The 16,300-nt window shown below is 51.2% G+C and overlaps 1 protein-coding gene across 4 annotated transcripts; it reads left to right on the plus strand.

The window, feature by feature from the left end:
* Positions 1–201: 201 nt before the first annotated feature.
* On the plus strand, positions 202–14,046 carry ZNF507 (zinc finger protein 507). Of its 4 annotated transcripts, none has more exons than XM_023748105.1 (6): positions 202–891; positions 2,402–4,909; positions 6,092–6,209; positions 9,508–9,622; positions 10,363–10,518; positions 10,608–14,046. In XM_023748105.1, the coding sequence occupies exons 2-6, from the start codon at positions 2,780–2,782 to the stop codon at positions 10,954–10,956; spliced, it is 2,868 nt and encodes a 955-aa protein (XP_023603873.1). In that variant the 5' UTR covers positions 202–891; positions 2,402–2,779; the 3' UTR covers positions 10,957–14,046. The 4 variants fall into 4 exon arrangements, with proteins under 4 accessions (XP_023603873.1, XP_023603875.1, XP_023603874.1 ...); XM_023748107.1 differs by having other exon boundaries at positions 2,778–4,909; XM_023748106.1 differs by lacking the exon at positions 202–891 and having other exon boundaries at positions 921–2,574; positions 2,778–4,909.
* The last annotated feature ends 2,254 nt before the right edge of the window (positions 14,047–16,300 follow it).

A 16,300-nucleotide genomic window follows, 5' to 3' on the forward strand; every position in this document is an offset into this window, starting at 1 on the left:
ATCATCCTCACCGTCTCCTGTACCGTGCCTGGCGCATTGTAGGTGCCCAATAAATGTTAAATCTCACCTCTTCACAGAGCCTTGCTTACCTCTCTCTGTTAGGATTTGGTCATTGGCTGTTTCTGACGATTTTACCTTGTGTACTGTCGCATTGTTTAAAAGCTGTTAATTCTTTTAAATTTCTAACCAGGTTTGTCTTATTCTCTCAACTCAGTTTTAAACTGTGAGAACTGTAACTTTAAATGTTTTTCATTCTTCCTGGTACTTTGCTTGGTGCCTTTCACATAACAATGTTTTCTATAACTTTTTATTTTAAAAATTTAAGCCTTACACAAGTAGAATAGTACAGTGAGCCCCTACTTGCTCATCACTCCAGTTACACAGTCTGCCAATCTTCTTTAATCCTCACTCTCTCCCACCAGCCTCCCACCCGGGTAACGTTTTCTGTAGGTGCTTTTACACTGACCTCTTGGAGGCCATGCATAGTATGCAGATGAGCACAGTCCATGTTGCTATTATTATTCAGATAAATTTTACTTCACTTGACATGCAGTCCCATATGCTTATGCACATTGGTGGCCTAAGTGAACTCTGTGAAAATTTAGACTTGGCCTTAAGGTCAACTTGACTCACTCTGTAGACTTTATTACAAGCTGTTATCTAATCTGATTAGCAGAGACTTTGTTCTACTGAGACTTAACTTTTTTTTGCAAGTGTCCCCAAACTGGTTTTTCAGGTGTTTCTCGGTGTATCTGATGTTGTCGTCTGTCTGTCTTAAAGATGCCATTTCTGTACTTATCCCCAACATGGGCAGCCTCTGCAGTGAGACACGTAAATGCCCAGGGAGATGGGGCACCTGCTACAGGTTTCCCTGAGCACACGGCTTTCCACGTGAGTCTCTTGTCAGTTTGTTTCGTAATGTGTTTTGCTTGAGGTGAGATAACTCCTCCTCCTCCTCCTCATTGCACAGGGAGCAGTTGGCGTGCTCTGCCCCCCTCCTGCCATGTCCAGGAGTGAAGAGGGATAGCCTGTGGGTGTGCAAAGCTAGCCTCCGGGTTATCAGTCAGCTTGCTGAGGTCGCATTTCCTGGGAAGGAGGCCTTAGGTCTGCAGTAGAGCCCCAAGTCTGTGCAAGAAATTGAATGTCCCAGGGTTCCTATCATTAGTTTGTAGTTAACAACTGAACGAAAGAAGTAAAGCCTGAGAATGGCCCAGAAGGGAATCCGTAGTCAGGTGAGGAGCCGCAGCTCCCTTGCCCTAAACATGTGGAGTTCACAGGCAGCAACGTGACTTGGAAAGTCACACAGGGTTTTTCTAGAGAAACAGATTGTTCTCTCAGTCACTGGTCCCTCTTAGTGCTTGAGGTTGAGTGTAAAGACTTAAGACACTTGTTCTTTCTGCCTGAGAAAGACCTTCGTAAGGGAATACAGATGGTCCCCAGACAGCATTTGTCTACTTCATGATGGTGCAAAAGCTGTATGTCTGGTAGACTCCAGACTTTGAGTTTTGATCTTTCCCTGGGCTGGGAATGTGTATGTGAAAGACACTCTGATTATGGGCAGTGGCAGCCCCGGCCAGTCACGGTCTCGAAGGTCAACAACCCAGACTCCACAGTAGTGTGGAGGGTGCTTTCTGACTAGTCAGTCGAGGAGCATCTGTCGTCTTTTGGGAGGTAATACCCTCAGGTTGTTCAGGAGAGAGTGGCTGTAGGGCCACAGGCCCCGGATTGCTGGGTGGTCATCCTGTTGTCACGGCTGGAGCGCATCCCGGTGTGAGTGTGGTCGGTCGGGAAGGGGGTGGGGGAGAAGGGCACTAGAGAAGCCAGGGTAACTGTTTGCACTTCTGCCTGATGTGGGCCCAGACGGAAGGTTAGTGTGCCTGGGAGCAGGAAGTACGGAGCACCCTGGCTGCTGGGAGTGGGTAGGGGAGACCGTGCTGAGCCGCCTGAGCACTGTGGGGTCTGGCGGGAGTTTGGGTACAGTGCTAGCAGGGGCCACGATTCAACTCCTGAAATAAGAGTCAGGGCCTGTGACGGGGGGTTAAGAAATAGGATGGTCTTTGGTCTACAGCTGGGGCCACTAAAACTTGGCTGGAGTTTATTGAATGTTGTGAGATTCCAAAATGCACCTGAAATACGGAAGAACAAAGCTTGTTGCTGGGAAAAAAGAGCCTAAACCTAAAAAACAGACCCAAGTCAACAGATAATCTCACTTTAAGCCAGAGGGAGTGTTTGAAATGAACGTACGTGCTGTCAGGAAACAGTGTTGAAGATTAGGCTGAACGAGATTGCATTTTCCATTGAGTGACTCCCTTGGCCAAACATATCACTTTCTAAGGACACGTGCGTGTGTGGATAACTAGGATGTCAATTGTTTCCGTCTTCGATGGCCCTTTCCTTTCAGGGGGAAAAAATAACATGTCTGAGTGATAGCTGACCACTAATATGACCTCTGGAGAGCCCACAGCGTAGTTTGTGGTTTCTCTTCGGGAAGATGAAGGAAGTAAAAGGAGGAACTGGATTATTGTCTTTAGTTTCATTGCATAGTACGTCTCAGAGCTCACTGTGCCCTTCCCGGTAAGTTAATTACTATATGTTCACAATTCCAAAGGCTCGCAGAGAAGAAAAACTACAATTATATTTGGTGTAAGAAGTTGGGTCAGTCATGTATCGGCTCTAGGGATGGTATTTCCTAGTGACTTAAGGTGGTTCTGCCTGGGAATGGCTGTGTGCGTTCAACCAGTGTGACTGGTCTCTCTGTGGTCTGTCCCCCTTTCTAGGCATGGAGGTGAGCAGCAGCGTAGCCATGTTGGTGCCAGACATCGGGGAACAGGAAGCTCTATTGACGGCCGACACTGTCATCAGTTCTTCACTGGAAATTGATGGACAAAGTTCAGCTAAAACAGATCCATTGATCCATGTTATCCAGAAGTTGAGCAAGATAGTGGAACATGAAAAGTCACAAAAATGTCTGTTAATTGGGAAGAAGCGCTCACGTTCAAGTGCTGGGACGAGCTCTCCTGAAGCCCAGGAGCTCGGTGAGATTCCAGCGAAAGGAGCCCCACCCCCTGTTGCTGACATCAGAAGGGCCGAGCCGTCGCCAATCCCTTTAGGCCCGGACCCTCTTGCCCAGAACGATGGGAAGGCAATGTCTTACCAGTGCAGCCTCTGCAAGTTCCTGTCCTCATCTTTCTCTGTGCTCAGGGACCACATCAAGCAGCACGGCCCGCAGAATGAGGTGATCCTCATGTGCTCCGAGTGCCACGTCACCTCCAGAAGCCAGGAGGAGCTCGAAGCCCACGTGGTGAATGACCACGAAAACTACGCCCACGGCCCCACGCAACCCAAAGCCGAACCGAGCGTGAGCCCCTCCAGCTCCGTGTGTCTGAGACCCACAGAGCGGAAGCGCGAAGACACTCCCGACCTCTCCGTTAGCGTGCGCAGTCCACAGACGCACGTCGTCCCCGCCGCCTCCGAGAAGGACCGGGGGAGGAGGAAGTGGTACGCCTACGAACAGTACGGCATGTACCGGTGCTTATTTTGTAGCTACACGTGCGGGCAGCAGCGAATGTTGAAGACACATGCTTGGAAGCATGCCGGGGAGGTGGACTGCTCCTACCCGATATTTGAAAATGAGAACGAGCCCCTGGGCTTGCTGGGCTCCTCAGTGGCGGCTGCGCCAGGCGGGGTTGATGCCGTGGTCATCGCCATCGGAGAGAACGAGCTGAGCATCCACAACGGGCCGGCGGTACAGGTGCAGATTTGCAGCTCAGAGCCTCTGTCCTCGGCGTCGGCCCTGCCGGGTGCGGAGCAAGACGCCGGTCTCGGCCGGTCGGTGGCCCTTGGGCCCCACGAGGAGGACATGTTGGAGGTGATCTCGGACGCGGAGGAGAGTCTGATGGCCGACAGCCTCCTCTCGTCGGCACAGAAGATCATCAGCAGCAGCCCCAACAAGAAAGGGCACGTGAACGTGATCGTGGAGCGTCTGCCCGGCGCTGAGGAGACCGGGTCGCAGAAGCCTTTCCTCGTGAACGCTGCGCTGGAGGAGGGGGGCCTCCCGGCCCCTCCAGGGCCCCCGACAGGCTGTGAGGGGAGAGGGGAGGCCTATCGTGCCGATCAGTGTACCGTGGACATCGGGGGGCTGATCATAGGCTGGAGCAACACAGAGAAGAAGGAGAGCGAGCTGATGCATCAGGGACTGGCCCCTGATGAGAACGCCCCCCCGGGCCGAAGGAGGACGAACTCCGAGTCCCTTCGGCTGCACTCGCTGGCGGCAGAGGCCCTGGTCACGATGCCCATCAGAGCCGCCGAGCTCACGAGGGCCAACCTCGGGCACTACGGGAACGTCAACCTCTTAGACCCAGACACCGGGCAGAGGCAGGTGGATAGCACCTTGGCAGCCTATTCTAAAATGATGTCCCCACTTAAAAACGCTTCAAATGGACTGACGAGTTTTAACCAAAGCAGCTGCCCCTTGGTGGCACTCCCGGAGGGCAGGCAGGAGCTGTCCGACGGGCAGGTGAAGACGGGCATCAGCGTGTCCTTGCTCACTGTCATTGAGAAGCTGCGGGAAAGGACGGACCAGAACGCCTCGGACGAGGACATCCTGAAGGAGCTGCAGGACAACGCCCAGTGCCAGCCCAGCGGCGAGGCCGGCCTGTCAGGCGGCGGCGTGGTGGAGTACATCCCCAACGCCGAGCGGCCCTACCGCTGCCGCCTCTGCCACTACGCGAGCGGGAACAAGGGCTACATCAAGCAGCACCTGCGGGTCCACCGGCAGAGGCAGCCCTACCAGTGTCCCATCTGTGAGCACGTGGCCGACAGCAGCAAGGAGCTGGAGAGCCACATGGTCCACCACTGCAAGGCCCGGCTGTACCAGTGCAAGCGCTGCGCCGAGGCCTTCCCCTACAAGGTGCGCGGCCCCGTGCTCCCGGGAACCCCAGCTCAGAGCAGGGGCAGGCCTGGCGGGTGCAGTCCCCCCACATTCGGTCGATCGGGAAACACACCCAGGAAGGTTTGATAGTTGGCCCAGACGATGGGGACTGAAATCTGGGTCATCGGGACTCCTGGGTGGGACTCTCCCTGGCAGTCTCTGGCCTTAGATAGTGTTTTCGAGTCTCTTCAGAATGTGTGGCTTTTACAGTGCAGGGGGATGGTACACGAATGCACAGATGTAACGCGGGGGACAGCATACATACACATGGATGCACAGATGTAACCCACATCAGCAGCGCACGGCCCTGAAATGCAAGTCGTTCGCTCCAAGGGCTGCGCAGCCAGCCCACAGGGACTCATGTCATTGCAGAAGGAAGAATGGGCTGGATGAGGACAGTGCCGTGGACAGAGCCACGTGTTCGCTGTGAGGGCAGTTTAAGGGACTTTCAAGGTCACTTTGACTATTGTGACTTTCACCTTATGTGCGACCTCGGAACCAACAACCAGCATGAAATGCTGTTTCTGTAAAGGAAACTTGCATTCTTTGAGTCCGTGATTTAGAACTTTTTTCTTCAAGATGCCAGTTGATGGGGGGGTGGGGGGGGGCTGTTTTTGCTGTCCTGAAGGGCCCACTGGGAAACGGGACGTGGCCTTTCTCTCAGGCGACCCAGGGTCGGCTGGTACTGAGAGGGTTCAGGAAGGAAGGGCCTGTGAGTGAGACTCAGCTCCACTCAGATGGCCTCCTGGGATCTGGAATGGCCTCGGCCACTGGACGGGGGGGCATTTGGGTGGGGCCAGGCCCGTCCCAGGGCTGCCTGCAGCGACTCTGCTCTTGATTCCTGGGATGCAGTGGAGGAGGCCTCAGTGGCTGATGGGACTTCTTTCTGTGAAAGCGCTGACTCTGGGAGCTCTCCACCCCCTCCCTGGGCCTGTCCGTGGTGCTGAGTGCACACCCCACGCCAGGACCTGGAGAGAACTGCCTGCCTGCTGCTCCCCCCGGGCAGTTCTTCCCACAAACCGCCAAAGGCTGGGATAGTGCTGAGGCCCGTTTGCTTCTGAAGCGTTGGTATTGGGTTCTAGGCTCCAGGCCACGGAAGCACAGGCTCCTGTAACTGCAGTGAGTTCACTAGGAATTGCTGTTCATTTCTCTCGTGTCCAGAGTCAGCTGAGGAGCCATGAGAGGGAGCAACACAGCCTTCCAGATCCCCTGTCAGTCGTGGCTTCTGCTGAGCCCAGGGTTCCCAGGGACAGCGCGGAGGCGAAGTGTGCCCAGGAAGGTAGGTGTGCATCCCCACAGGCTGCACGACTCGCATCCCAGGTGAGAAGCGCCCTGAGCAGTCTGTCAGGTGGGGGTTTCAGGACTAAAGCTGCATCTGTCCTCCTCTTTTGCACTGTGGGTTCTGGTCTCCTCCTTGGGACACTGTGAGTCCTGAACGAAGTACTGAGTAAGTCCTCAGCTTCACCTGGTAGGGAGATCTGACACTGACATTCTGCTGTCCTGTAAGAGCCAAGGGCAGCAGGAACCTTAGGTGCCGGGCCCGCACCAGGGAAGCCGCATCGAAGCAGCAGCCTGCCCCTCCCCCAGCCCAGCTGACCCGAGAGAACAGCTCACAGATGGCAGCCCGCCCCCCCCCCCCCGCCCAGACTCTAACTGAGGCCCCTGCTGTGATCTTACCGTAACCAAGGTTGCTGCCAGATGTCATCTGCACTCTCTTTAAAATACGGCACCAGATCTTTGTATGTACGAGTTAGGTACCACTCAGTCAAGTCTCGGCTAATAGGAATATTAGAATCAAAAGATTTCACTCGCGTCCCATGAAAAGGCAGGTGCCACATCCGGAGAATCTGGGCTGACGGTGCTGAGCTGCGCTTCCCTGCGTCAGCTTCTTAAATCGATAAGCTCCAAGTGTCTTGAGTGTGGTGCATCGTGTTTATGGGAAATAAAACATACTGGGGTGACTTTCCTTTTTAGATTTCCTAAGAATTAAAGTTAGAAACAGTTGCAGAGTGAAATGTTTTCCTGTAATGTTCATTACATTATACCCCAGCGTGCATAACCGACGCGGGAATGTTTCTGAGAGAACTGTGCTGACACCCGCATCCCCTGTCAAGCAGCTGTCACCCCTGCAAACGTCTCCCAGACAAAGGAGTTTATGACAGAGCATCTGCCTCTGCAGAGGTGGCTGAGCTAAACAGTTTGCTTCCTCTCTGCAGAATAACCGCGTGCTCCTCTCACTACACATTGTGCTCCTCATCCCTGTGAAGGAGCCTTAAAGCATTTGGTAGCTTTGGACCGTGAATCCCTAATGGCGGGTAAAGGCAGTCCTGCTCAGTGGCACCGCCTGTGGTGAGCACAGGGCTGGAATATGTCCTTTAAAGCAGTCACCTGACTGTCCAAATGGGCCGTTAACAAATTAAAATCACTATTTTACTGGAAAGATGAACACATGAGCTCAAAATTAAAGTAACCAGTTCATTTTTGTATGGTGAGCTGTACCTTAGTGTCTCTGCCACAGTTCCTCTTGTAGCCGCCTGGGGTCGAGTGTGGATTTCACATGCAGGCCATGCCTTCCCCACCGGCCCACTCGCCCATCTCTGTCATCAGAGAGTGACAGTTCAGATGACAGATGACCTCCTGGGTGCTTTATTCATTCAGCGTTGAACTTTCAAAATCTGGTAGTCAAACCGAAGAACAAGTTCCTAGCTCGCAGAGAAGGGAAGAATTAGTCATTGGCGTTCCCTGAAACCTGAACCGTTTTGTGGTCTCATTAAAGAAGAAGGAGGCGTGTGCCCCTGTGGTCCGTCTCTGCCCATTAGGACGGCACGGGCACCTCAGGCACGTTTCAGCTCAGAGGCGCAGGGCCACGGTACTTGGGACGTGTGTTCTGCCCAAGTCAGGACCATCCTGAGCTGGCCCTGGTGCCGGGAGTACGGTAAAGGCGGCAGCACCCTTGAGACCAGTGACCTAGACAGATGGTGTCCAACAGCCTCGGGCAGAGCACCTCCGTGTGTGCTTCCTTGTGAGATTTAAGTAAACTGTTCTTTGTTGCAAACCTGCAATTTGTCAAGCCCTGGGGAGTCGCTGTAAACACAGCAGGCAGGTTCCTGCCCGCAAGGAGTTAGCAGCTAGGACACGTCAGAGACTTCACAGGAACGTACGGTGCGGCCGAGGAAGAACACAGTGCCCCTGGCGTGCTGACCGCACTGGAATCCTCCGCTCACTCCGTTTTGTAGATAAGAAAGCCAAGTCCCCGGAGGGGAAATAATTTGCCTGTGATCACACAGTGCTGGCAGCAAAGATGAAGCCCAAGGTCTTGAGTTGAAACCCAGTGCCTTCTCCCTGGAAAAGGCCGCGCAAGGCAGCGCAGCGCAGCCTCTCCTGTGTGCAGCAGCTTTTCGTGGTGTTTTTGTTCGTTGTGACTGACCTGCAGTGCTGCGCACACAGAGCCATGACCCGACCCCATGCTTTGTTTTTCAGGGACAGTGCCCTTTATAATCAAGTCCAAATTGTTACCTACCAATTAAGAGTAACACTTAGATTATAATCATGATTAGTGTGTCTACTAGTGTAATGGATTTATACCAGGATATTAGGACATTTTGTTCTGCCTGGCAAAAGTAGGTACTAGCAAAAGAAAATACCCATTTTACAAAGCTTTACATTAAGGGTTTTCTTTGTTTTGTTAAAATTGAGTGTGGATTTGCTCTTGTACCTGCACTTCCCCTCCCTGTGCTGTGGCGGGTTGTTTCTAAGCTTCCTCCCACTCTGCCCTCTCCCGTGGCTGTGCTTGCTTTGTTCGGAGTGCAGAGCAGTTGGGCTGTGGATGCTGTGGACTCGGTGCTCACAGAATAAACAAGGGCTGGGCATCTTCAGGAGCCGTTTCCGGGGCTCACGTCACAGCCCAGTCCAGGCTTTCCGGGCTCAGTGGCCCAGCGGCTTCAGAGAGCTGCATATTCACGTTGGTTGTAACCTTTGTCCTCGTGACCTGCCAGGGTGCTGGAGGTCACTGCACAGCGTTCCATGGTGTGTACTAGCAGGCAGTTGCTTTTCCCTGGTTGTTGCATTGACAGCTGACAGTCATAAACAGAGGAAACCCACAGACTGAGAAAGCACTAGGCTGTTGTATTCCGTTTGTTACAGGGACTTTGTGGCCACACTTTAGATTATTGGATTCTGATGCTAAATTATAGCTTGTTGGCAAATCGTTGTTTCCCTAAGACAATGTGCCCATGTTGATTAGACTAATACCTTTCACATTAACTGTGTGTCTGTGGTTAATTCAGCTGCTAGTGGTCAGCGGGCACTGGCATCAAGTCCATTCTGTTAGATTTTGTGCAGGTTCTGAAAGACCAACCAGTGGACCTAGGTCTCCCGGTCGGGGGATGTCCCCTTTCTATCTGCGGTGGTCCAGGTCCAGGTGACCTGTGAGCCGTTTCTGGTTGTTAACTGGATCTCGAGAGCCTGGATGGAGGCATTAGCACCGCTGTGTAAATGCTCATTGACGGTGGGATGTAAGTGCGGCCATTTGAATCTAATGAAAGCCTGTCACTAAAACTCTGAAATGCCTTGTCCAGAGAATAAGTCTTCAGTCCAGAAACAGTACAGATGCGACGTGTGTGATTACACAAGTACAACATACGTTGGTGTCAGAAACCACAGACGGACCCACAACTCGGACAAGCCGTACAGGTGAGTGTGCCGACCCTGGTTCTCATGCTTGTGCTGCAGCACTTTATCATGAAGGAAAAGTAGAAGCTACTAAACACTCACACACTTGTTTGAACACAGGTTAAATGCTGAGGAGCTTTCACAAGTGGTGTTTAGTTGTTAAAGACTGAGTTCTAAGCTGGAGCCCGGCCCACAGGCCTTGTGTCTGGTTGGAATGAGGGACGATGCCCGTGCTGTCAGTTCCGGGTTCCAGTTTCATAGAATCGTCGCAGCAACGTTCAGTCATTTGGGCCCCGAGTGTTCCAGCGAGAGTCCTAACGCTTAAAAGCAGTAAACTTCCCTGTGAAAGATCCTGTTTCTGGAAATGTACCACGTGCAGAACAAGATCATTTAACTTTATTACTTGATTTTCCATAGAGGCTAATTCTAGTAGTTTTCAGGAAATAGCAGCATTCTCAATTGATGGAGATGCGCTGATAGATAGAAGTCATTACTCCTAAGTGAACTTGGCCTCTTGAGCATAAACCGCTGCTTTCGTAGTCAGCTTGTTCCGCCGGCAGCCGGAGGAACCCGGTTCCCACTCCAGGGGGCCTGGGCTCGGACTCGCACCCCGAGGGAAACTTGTTCCATGGGCCAGCTCTCCCCTGGGGTCCTGGGTGCAGCCCGGGTGAGTGTGGGGAGGTCTGTGTGACGTCTCAGTGAAACCTGACAGAGGTGCCTGACAGGGCCCTGCTTTCATCCTGTGGTGGGGCTCCCTCTAGACATGGCTCCCTCCACTGCAGGTGCTCTCTGTGCGGGTACGTGTGCAGCCACCCGCCGTCCCTGAAGTCGCACATGTGGAAGCATGCCAGCGACCGCAACTACAACTACGAGCAGGTGAACAAGGCCATCAACGACGCCATCTCCCAGAGCGGCAGGTACGGACCCCCGCGGCTGCGCTGTCACGTGTAAGTTCCAGCCCTGCCTTCTAACCCACTCACGGTTTGGTGCTCTGTTTGACTTTAAGGGTTCTAGGGAAGTCCCCTGGAAAGACTCTGTTAAACAGCAGTGAAGACGGAGCCGACCCTCCCACTGGGGGTGTGGACACTGTGGTGTCGTCCTCGGAGCCGGCTCCCCAGGCTCCCACCGAGCGCGAGAAACTGAGCCCTGCCAGTAACTCCTCGTGTCGCTTAGACAAGAACCCCGGGGCGGCCCCCTCGGGGATGGAGTACTGCGTCTTACTCTTCTGCTGCTGTATCTGTGGTTTCGAATCTACCAGCAAAGAAAACCTGTTGGATCACATGAAGGAGCACGAGGGCGAGATTGTCAACATCATCCTCAACAAGGAGCCCGGCGCAGCTCTCAACACGAGCTAGAGCCGCGGGCCTGCGTCTCACCTCAGACGCCCGGAGACACAGGAGGGGGGCTGACAGGTGTGGCTTTGGAACCAAATGTGTGATGTAATCAAAGGAATTCCGAATGGATGAGCAGCAATAATATTTAAGTATTCTATTCTGAGGGAGGGGAAATGGGTTGGGAGGAAGCAAAGATATGACCCTGTATTGACCCTCTGTTACCTCTTGTTAGTGTTGAGTGTATTTATTACTAAAAGCTTATCACAGTTTAGAAATGCAAGCAGAAGAGCTAAGAAAGGGTTTTTCAGGAACTGTCCTGAAACGATTGCTATAAAAGCAACACGGTCTCAAGCAGGGCTTGGTTGTCTTCCTGCAGCGAGACAGCGGCTCTGCAGGGAGGGCTTCCCAGCATTCTCCCTGAGTCTTCCCCAACGGAGAGGACGTGTCAGATACTCCGTCTCAGAAACGTTGCTTTACTCCTTCAAAAAAAGGAAAGAAAGGAGACCTCTGAATCTACCCCTAGATTGTAAATAGGCATTTAAGGAGTAAATGACTGTCTTAAATGTACAGGGTTTCCTGTGGGCACTAGACTCAGCCAGACCTTGGGGTTCCTAACACTGTCTCAGCCCAGGGCAGGTGCTCCCCAGAGGTTCCGTCCGGGGTCTGACGGTCACCACGGGGTCTCGGCAATTCCACAGCCGTCTGCCCCTCTTCTGAACCAGTCCGAGCATTTGGCTGGAAGAGTCTATTAAAACAACAAAGTATACAGATTTGCACTTGATCATCAGACCTTAGAAGTAATTTGATCTTTTTTTAATAGTTTGATCTCTTAAATAATAATCATTTGGGGGAAGAAGGGTGAGATCCAGAATCCCTTAAAATGAGGGCTTTGAGGTTTTTCTTTCCTGGAGTTCATTGATTTAGTTACACTTAACATAAGAGATGTAACCACATGTGGCTAAAATGTGAAAATTCGGGTTGTTTCTAAAGCTTTTAATAACAAATAACATTTGGCGAGTCTGCAGGGTTTCTCCTTTCTAGGAAATTCCTCCCGTGGGCTTTTGCTTTAGAGCACGCCGTCAAATAGATGTGGCTTCTCATTTTTTACACGTTTTGTATTCACGCGTTTCCCAGTCGAGAGGACGCGTGTTCTGTTTTGCGTTGGTGGTTTGGTCATTTGCTTACGCCTTGTTTGGTTGAAGTAAACTGTGCCCATAGTTGGAGGCGGTGCGTGCGGGCCGCCTCCTGGTGCTCTTCCCGAACGGCTCCTGCCCTGGCGCCGGTCAGCGGGAAACAGGGAGGACAGGTTTTGAATGTGATGCTCACGTTTTAGGGAAGAATGCTCTTCCCAAAGTCCAGGTGTGACCTGAGCGAGTTACCATTTCTAAGTAGCATTAGGAACTATTTCCGTGGGGCCAGGCATCATTTCACTTTCCTGACAACTTAAACACAGAAGGGATGGAAGCTGTGAGTTACTTATGGAAGCCCCTCCATTCCTGATGTGTGGATCTCACAGATAAAACAGATTTACTCACCGTAAATTCTGTTCCCCAGGCCCACTGCATGTGGATCTGTAGTCATTGCCTCCTGTTTTCAGAATTTCATTTCATTTCAAATTCAAATATTTTAAATAGTTCCGTTATTATCACTTACATTGTTACCACTCAGTCCACTCCTCCATTGCTTGTAGCTATGACCCACTATTTCTTTACAAAAATCTCTGATTCTGAAAATTAACAACCTTGGAAGAATTTTGTTTTATAAATTTTCCTTGGCTTTAATTTTGTGTGGTCATTTGGAAAATACGAATAACCAAAAAAATCCCAACAATTTCAACAGTGAATTTTTAAATTATCTTTCTTCATTTCCTTAAACCACTTCCATTGATTATTACTTAAATTTTTCATTTGGAATCATGGATTTAAAGTATCCCTAGCTCATGGGATAAAAACTAGCTCAGAAGTTCAAAGTTTAATGTTCATCTGGCCTAGACAATCCTCAAAAGCTCTCTCCTGGCCTGTAGGGGGAACCACCTACCCAAGGCATTCTCCTTATCGGTTGTGGCCAGCCTCAAATATCCCTCCCAGAGACAGTGGGGTATTTCTAAAGACTAAACATGCCGTGGTAACTGAGGAAGAGATAGGCATTAAAGTAACCAGCAGGAGTCCCCTTTCTAGGAGTAACATTTTATTTACTGGCTCTGACCTGTTGCCGTACAAGACCTTTTGTTCTCCACTCTGAACACTTGATAATTCTAAGAGTTGATAGTGAAAATAGTTTTTCAAATAAACTTACTGGATAAGGCAACGGTGGGGAGGGGAAGGTGATGCATGTGCCCATTATAAGTAACACTTTTCAGGGCTCCACTGTTTTCTCTTTCCCTAATAATCCAGAAAACACTGGCCGGGCCCCGAAGTGCCAACACTCCGCGATCGGAGGCACCACATGGTAGTGACAAGTGTACAGCCTTTGCCCAGGTCTTGCATCCTGTTCGAGGGGGCTGTCTGTGGCCGGGTGTGACTTCTCTTTCCTCACAGAGCAGGGGAGGGCATCCACGTTTACATTGCATCTCCTGCAGTGTACGAGGCTTGGCAAAGACGAGCAGACTCCCCTGGTGAGACTCGGTATATTTTCAGTTTTCATAGTCACTTATTTAACCTTTTCTTATTGTACAGCAAGGTGCTCTAAGTCATATTCTATAAAATATATTTAATAGAAATTTGAGTTTGCTACTCAAGGACATGAATACATGTATTTTTTTAAGAAATGAGTATTGTGTAACACTATAGCATTGCTTCTATAGCCAAAGTCTGAACATTTCTGGAACACTGACATGGGAAGACTACAGTTCATCCTGACAATGTGTAAAATGGGATGGTTTGCATTTTGTGAAATTATCCTGCACAGCGAGCTGCATGCCTTAATGCCCGAAACTCCAGGGTTGTGTTCACGGCAGAACAGCTTGCCCACTCACCAGTGAGGCAGGGCTGCCGTGCGCCAGCTGCCTTCGGGAATACTGTAAATGTTAGAATAATTTATTTTGCTTTATAGAAATTTGTCATGTATTGACTTTAATATTGTATTTTGGTAATAAACTTTTTGTTAAAAACACTTGCCTCGAGGCTTTATTAGCAAAAGATTATGTCCGTACTTACCTTGGAAACACTGATTTGATCGCTTAGAAAGTTAGGTTTAGGTAATGAACTTCCCAAGGAGTCAACCAAGGCTCAGGATCGCCCTCTGGTAACTTGTCCAACTAATGCCGACTAGCACCAAACGGTGGTGAGAATTCAGCCAACTTGGAAGCCTTTTCCTCGCTACACGTTCGTTCTGTCTTCCCATCCTCACATGCCTTATGTTCTTGTGCAAAGTTCCAGACTAGCTCTGTGCATGACAGTCACATTCCTGATGGAAGGCCAGAGACGCCGCCGTCTGTGCCACCCCGGCCATTGTGTGGCCACAGCACATGTTTCCGCACATTAGATTAGCTGCGTTGGGCCGTGAAGTGAACGTCATCTGACTGTCGTTGGTCTGGTTGTCCATTTGTGCCCGAGTACCCTGGGCCGCCTTCTCTTAACGCACTGTGGACCAGTAGTTTTATGGCAGCTTTACCCAGTGGCCAGATAAGTTTCTACTGAACAAGTACAAAAAACGCTTTACATAAATGTTAAAGGCATGCTTTAAAATTAAATACCCATTGCATTTTGAATAACCCATTGTTATTTATTACATGTTCTTACACGCTAATATCTTTTTAAAGTATGATACTTTTGTTCTTACACTGTGTAATATGAAGTGAGAATTCTCATGATCAGTCTGCAATGTGTTCACACGTCTGAGGCCAAACGTTCCCTCACAATAGCGGTGACCCCTGTCCTGCCTCCGTAGGGGCCACAGCTATGTCCCCTCTCTTCCCAGAACCGAACTCCACTCTGCACCGAGCTCCAGATTCACTGCGGAAAGCCCAGCACGGAGGGTGCAGTGTGGGAGCCACCGGACGCATGGCCATTGAGCACCGAGGTGCGACTGGTGTGCCCTACGTATGCAAGACACAGTTTCAGAGACTCGGTACAAAAAATTGGGCGGTATCTCAATAGTTTTTTTATATTGGTTACATGTTGAAATGATGACATTTTGGATTAAATATGTCATTAAAATTTACTTCACCCGTTTTTATCTTTTTAACGTGACAACTGGAAAATCTTGCACACCTAGCTCACGTTGAGTTGCTGGTGGACACCTGTATAGAGACGGATGACCTGACAGCGCTGTGTCAAACCTGGCCCTCCTCCACGTCTGCAGGTAACATGTCCTTGGAATGCAGTCACGCCCTGGCTTACATGTTGCCTGTGGCTATTCTCCAGTGAGGGCAGCAGCATGGAGGACTTGTGACAGATGGGACGGCCCACAAGGGAAAGTATGCTCTGTGCTTTAAAGCTCCCAGAGAGGAAAGCTTTTTTTTTTTTTTAATATGTTTTTATTGATTTCCAAGTGGAAGGGAGAGGGAGAGAAAGATAGAAACATGAATCATTGATCAGCTGCCTCCTGCACGCCCCACACTGGGGGTCAAGCCCGCAACCCAGGCGCGTGCCCTTGACCGGAATCGAACCCAGGACCCTTCAGTCTGCAGGCCAAGGCTCTATCCACTGAGCCACACGAGCTAGGGCGAGAAGAAAGCTTTATATAGCACCGCTTCAGGACTAAAATACTCCTCCTCCCCCGGTAATTTTCATAAAGTGCTCCTGGTCTCCATAATTCATAGCTCACTGCTCATCATCGCTGCTACGGAAAACCAAGCAACTCGTTTAAAACAACCGCACAACTAAACACTAAGTAATGCGCCCTGGCCGGTTCGGCTCGGTGGATAGAGCATCAGCCTTCGGACTGAAGGGTCCCGATTCGGTTCCGGTCACGGGCACGCACCTCGGTTGCAGGCTCCTCCCCGACTGCAGGAGGCACCCAGTCGCCGTTTCACATCCCTGTTTCTGTCTGTCTTCCCTCTTCCACCCTCTCAAAACCAATGGTAAAGCATCCTGGGGTGCGGATTAAAAATAATAAAAATGCAAACAATGCCGTGGACAGGACCGTCTCGCGTCCTCACCACCAGCGTGCAAGCCCCTGCCCACCGGCTCGGTGCTGCCTGCACAACTGAAATGTGGTCCCGCCGGGGTGATGACCGGAAGTGTGCTGCTCTCTTTCCGGCGGCGTACCTTGGATGCGGACCCACCGGAAATGCACCGCTTCCTTCCGGCCGGCGCCACACGGGGAGGGGCGGGGCCACGCTGACGGACGGCGCCGGGAACCTATGGGCGCGGCCGCAGCGGCCCGGGATGCCCGGCCTCCCTGGCGCGCCCCTTCCCGGGCC

This window comes from Myotis lucifugus, unplaced genomic scaffold (assembly GCF_000147115.1).
Source record: "Myotis lucifugus unplaced genomic scaffold, Myoluc2.0 scaffold_1153, whole genome shotgun sequence".
NCBI classification, from domain to species: Eukaryota; Metazoa; Chordata; class Mammalia; order Chiroptera; family Vespertilionidae; genus Myotis; species Myotis lucifugus.

Excerpts from the sequence above, each read along its gene's own strand:
- ZNF507 (XM_023748105.1), top strand. The coding sequence starts at position 2,780 with ATGGAGGTGAGCAGCAGCGTAGCCATGTTGGTGCCAGACATCGGGGAA. Across the intron at positions 9,623-10,362 it reads AACTCGGACAAGCCGTACAG|ACATGGCTCCCTCCACTGCA; the intron begins GTGAGTGTGCCG and ends GGCTCCCTCTAG. Across the intron at positions 10,519-10,607 it reads GCCATCTCCCAGAGCGGCAG|GGTTCTAGGGAAGTCCCCTG; the intron begins GTACGGACCCCC and ends TTTGACTTTAAG.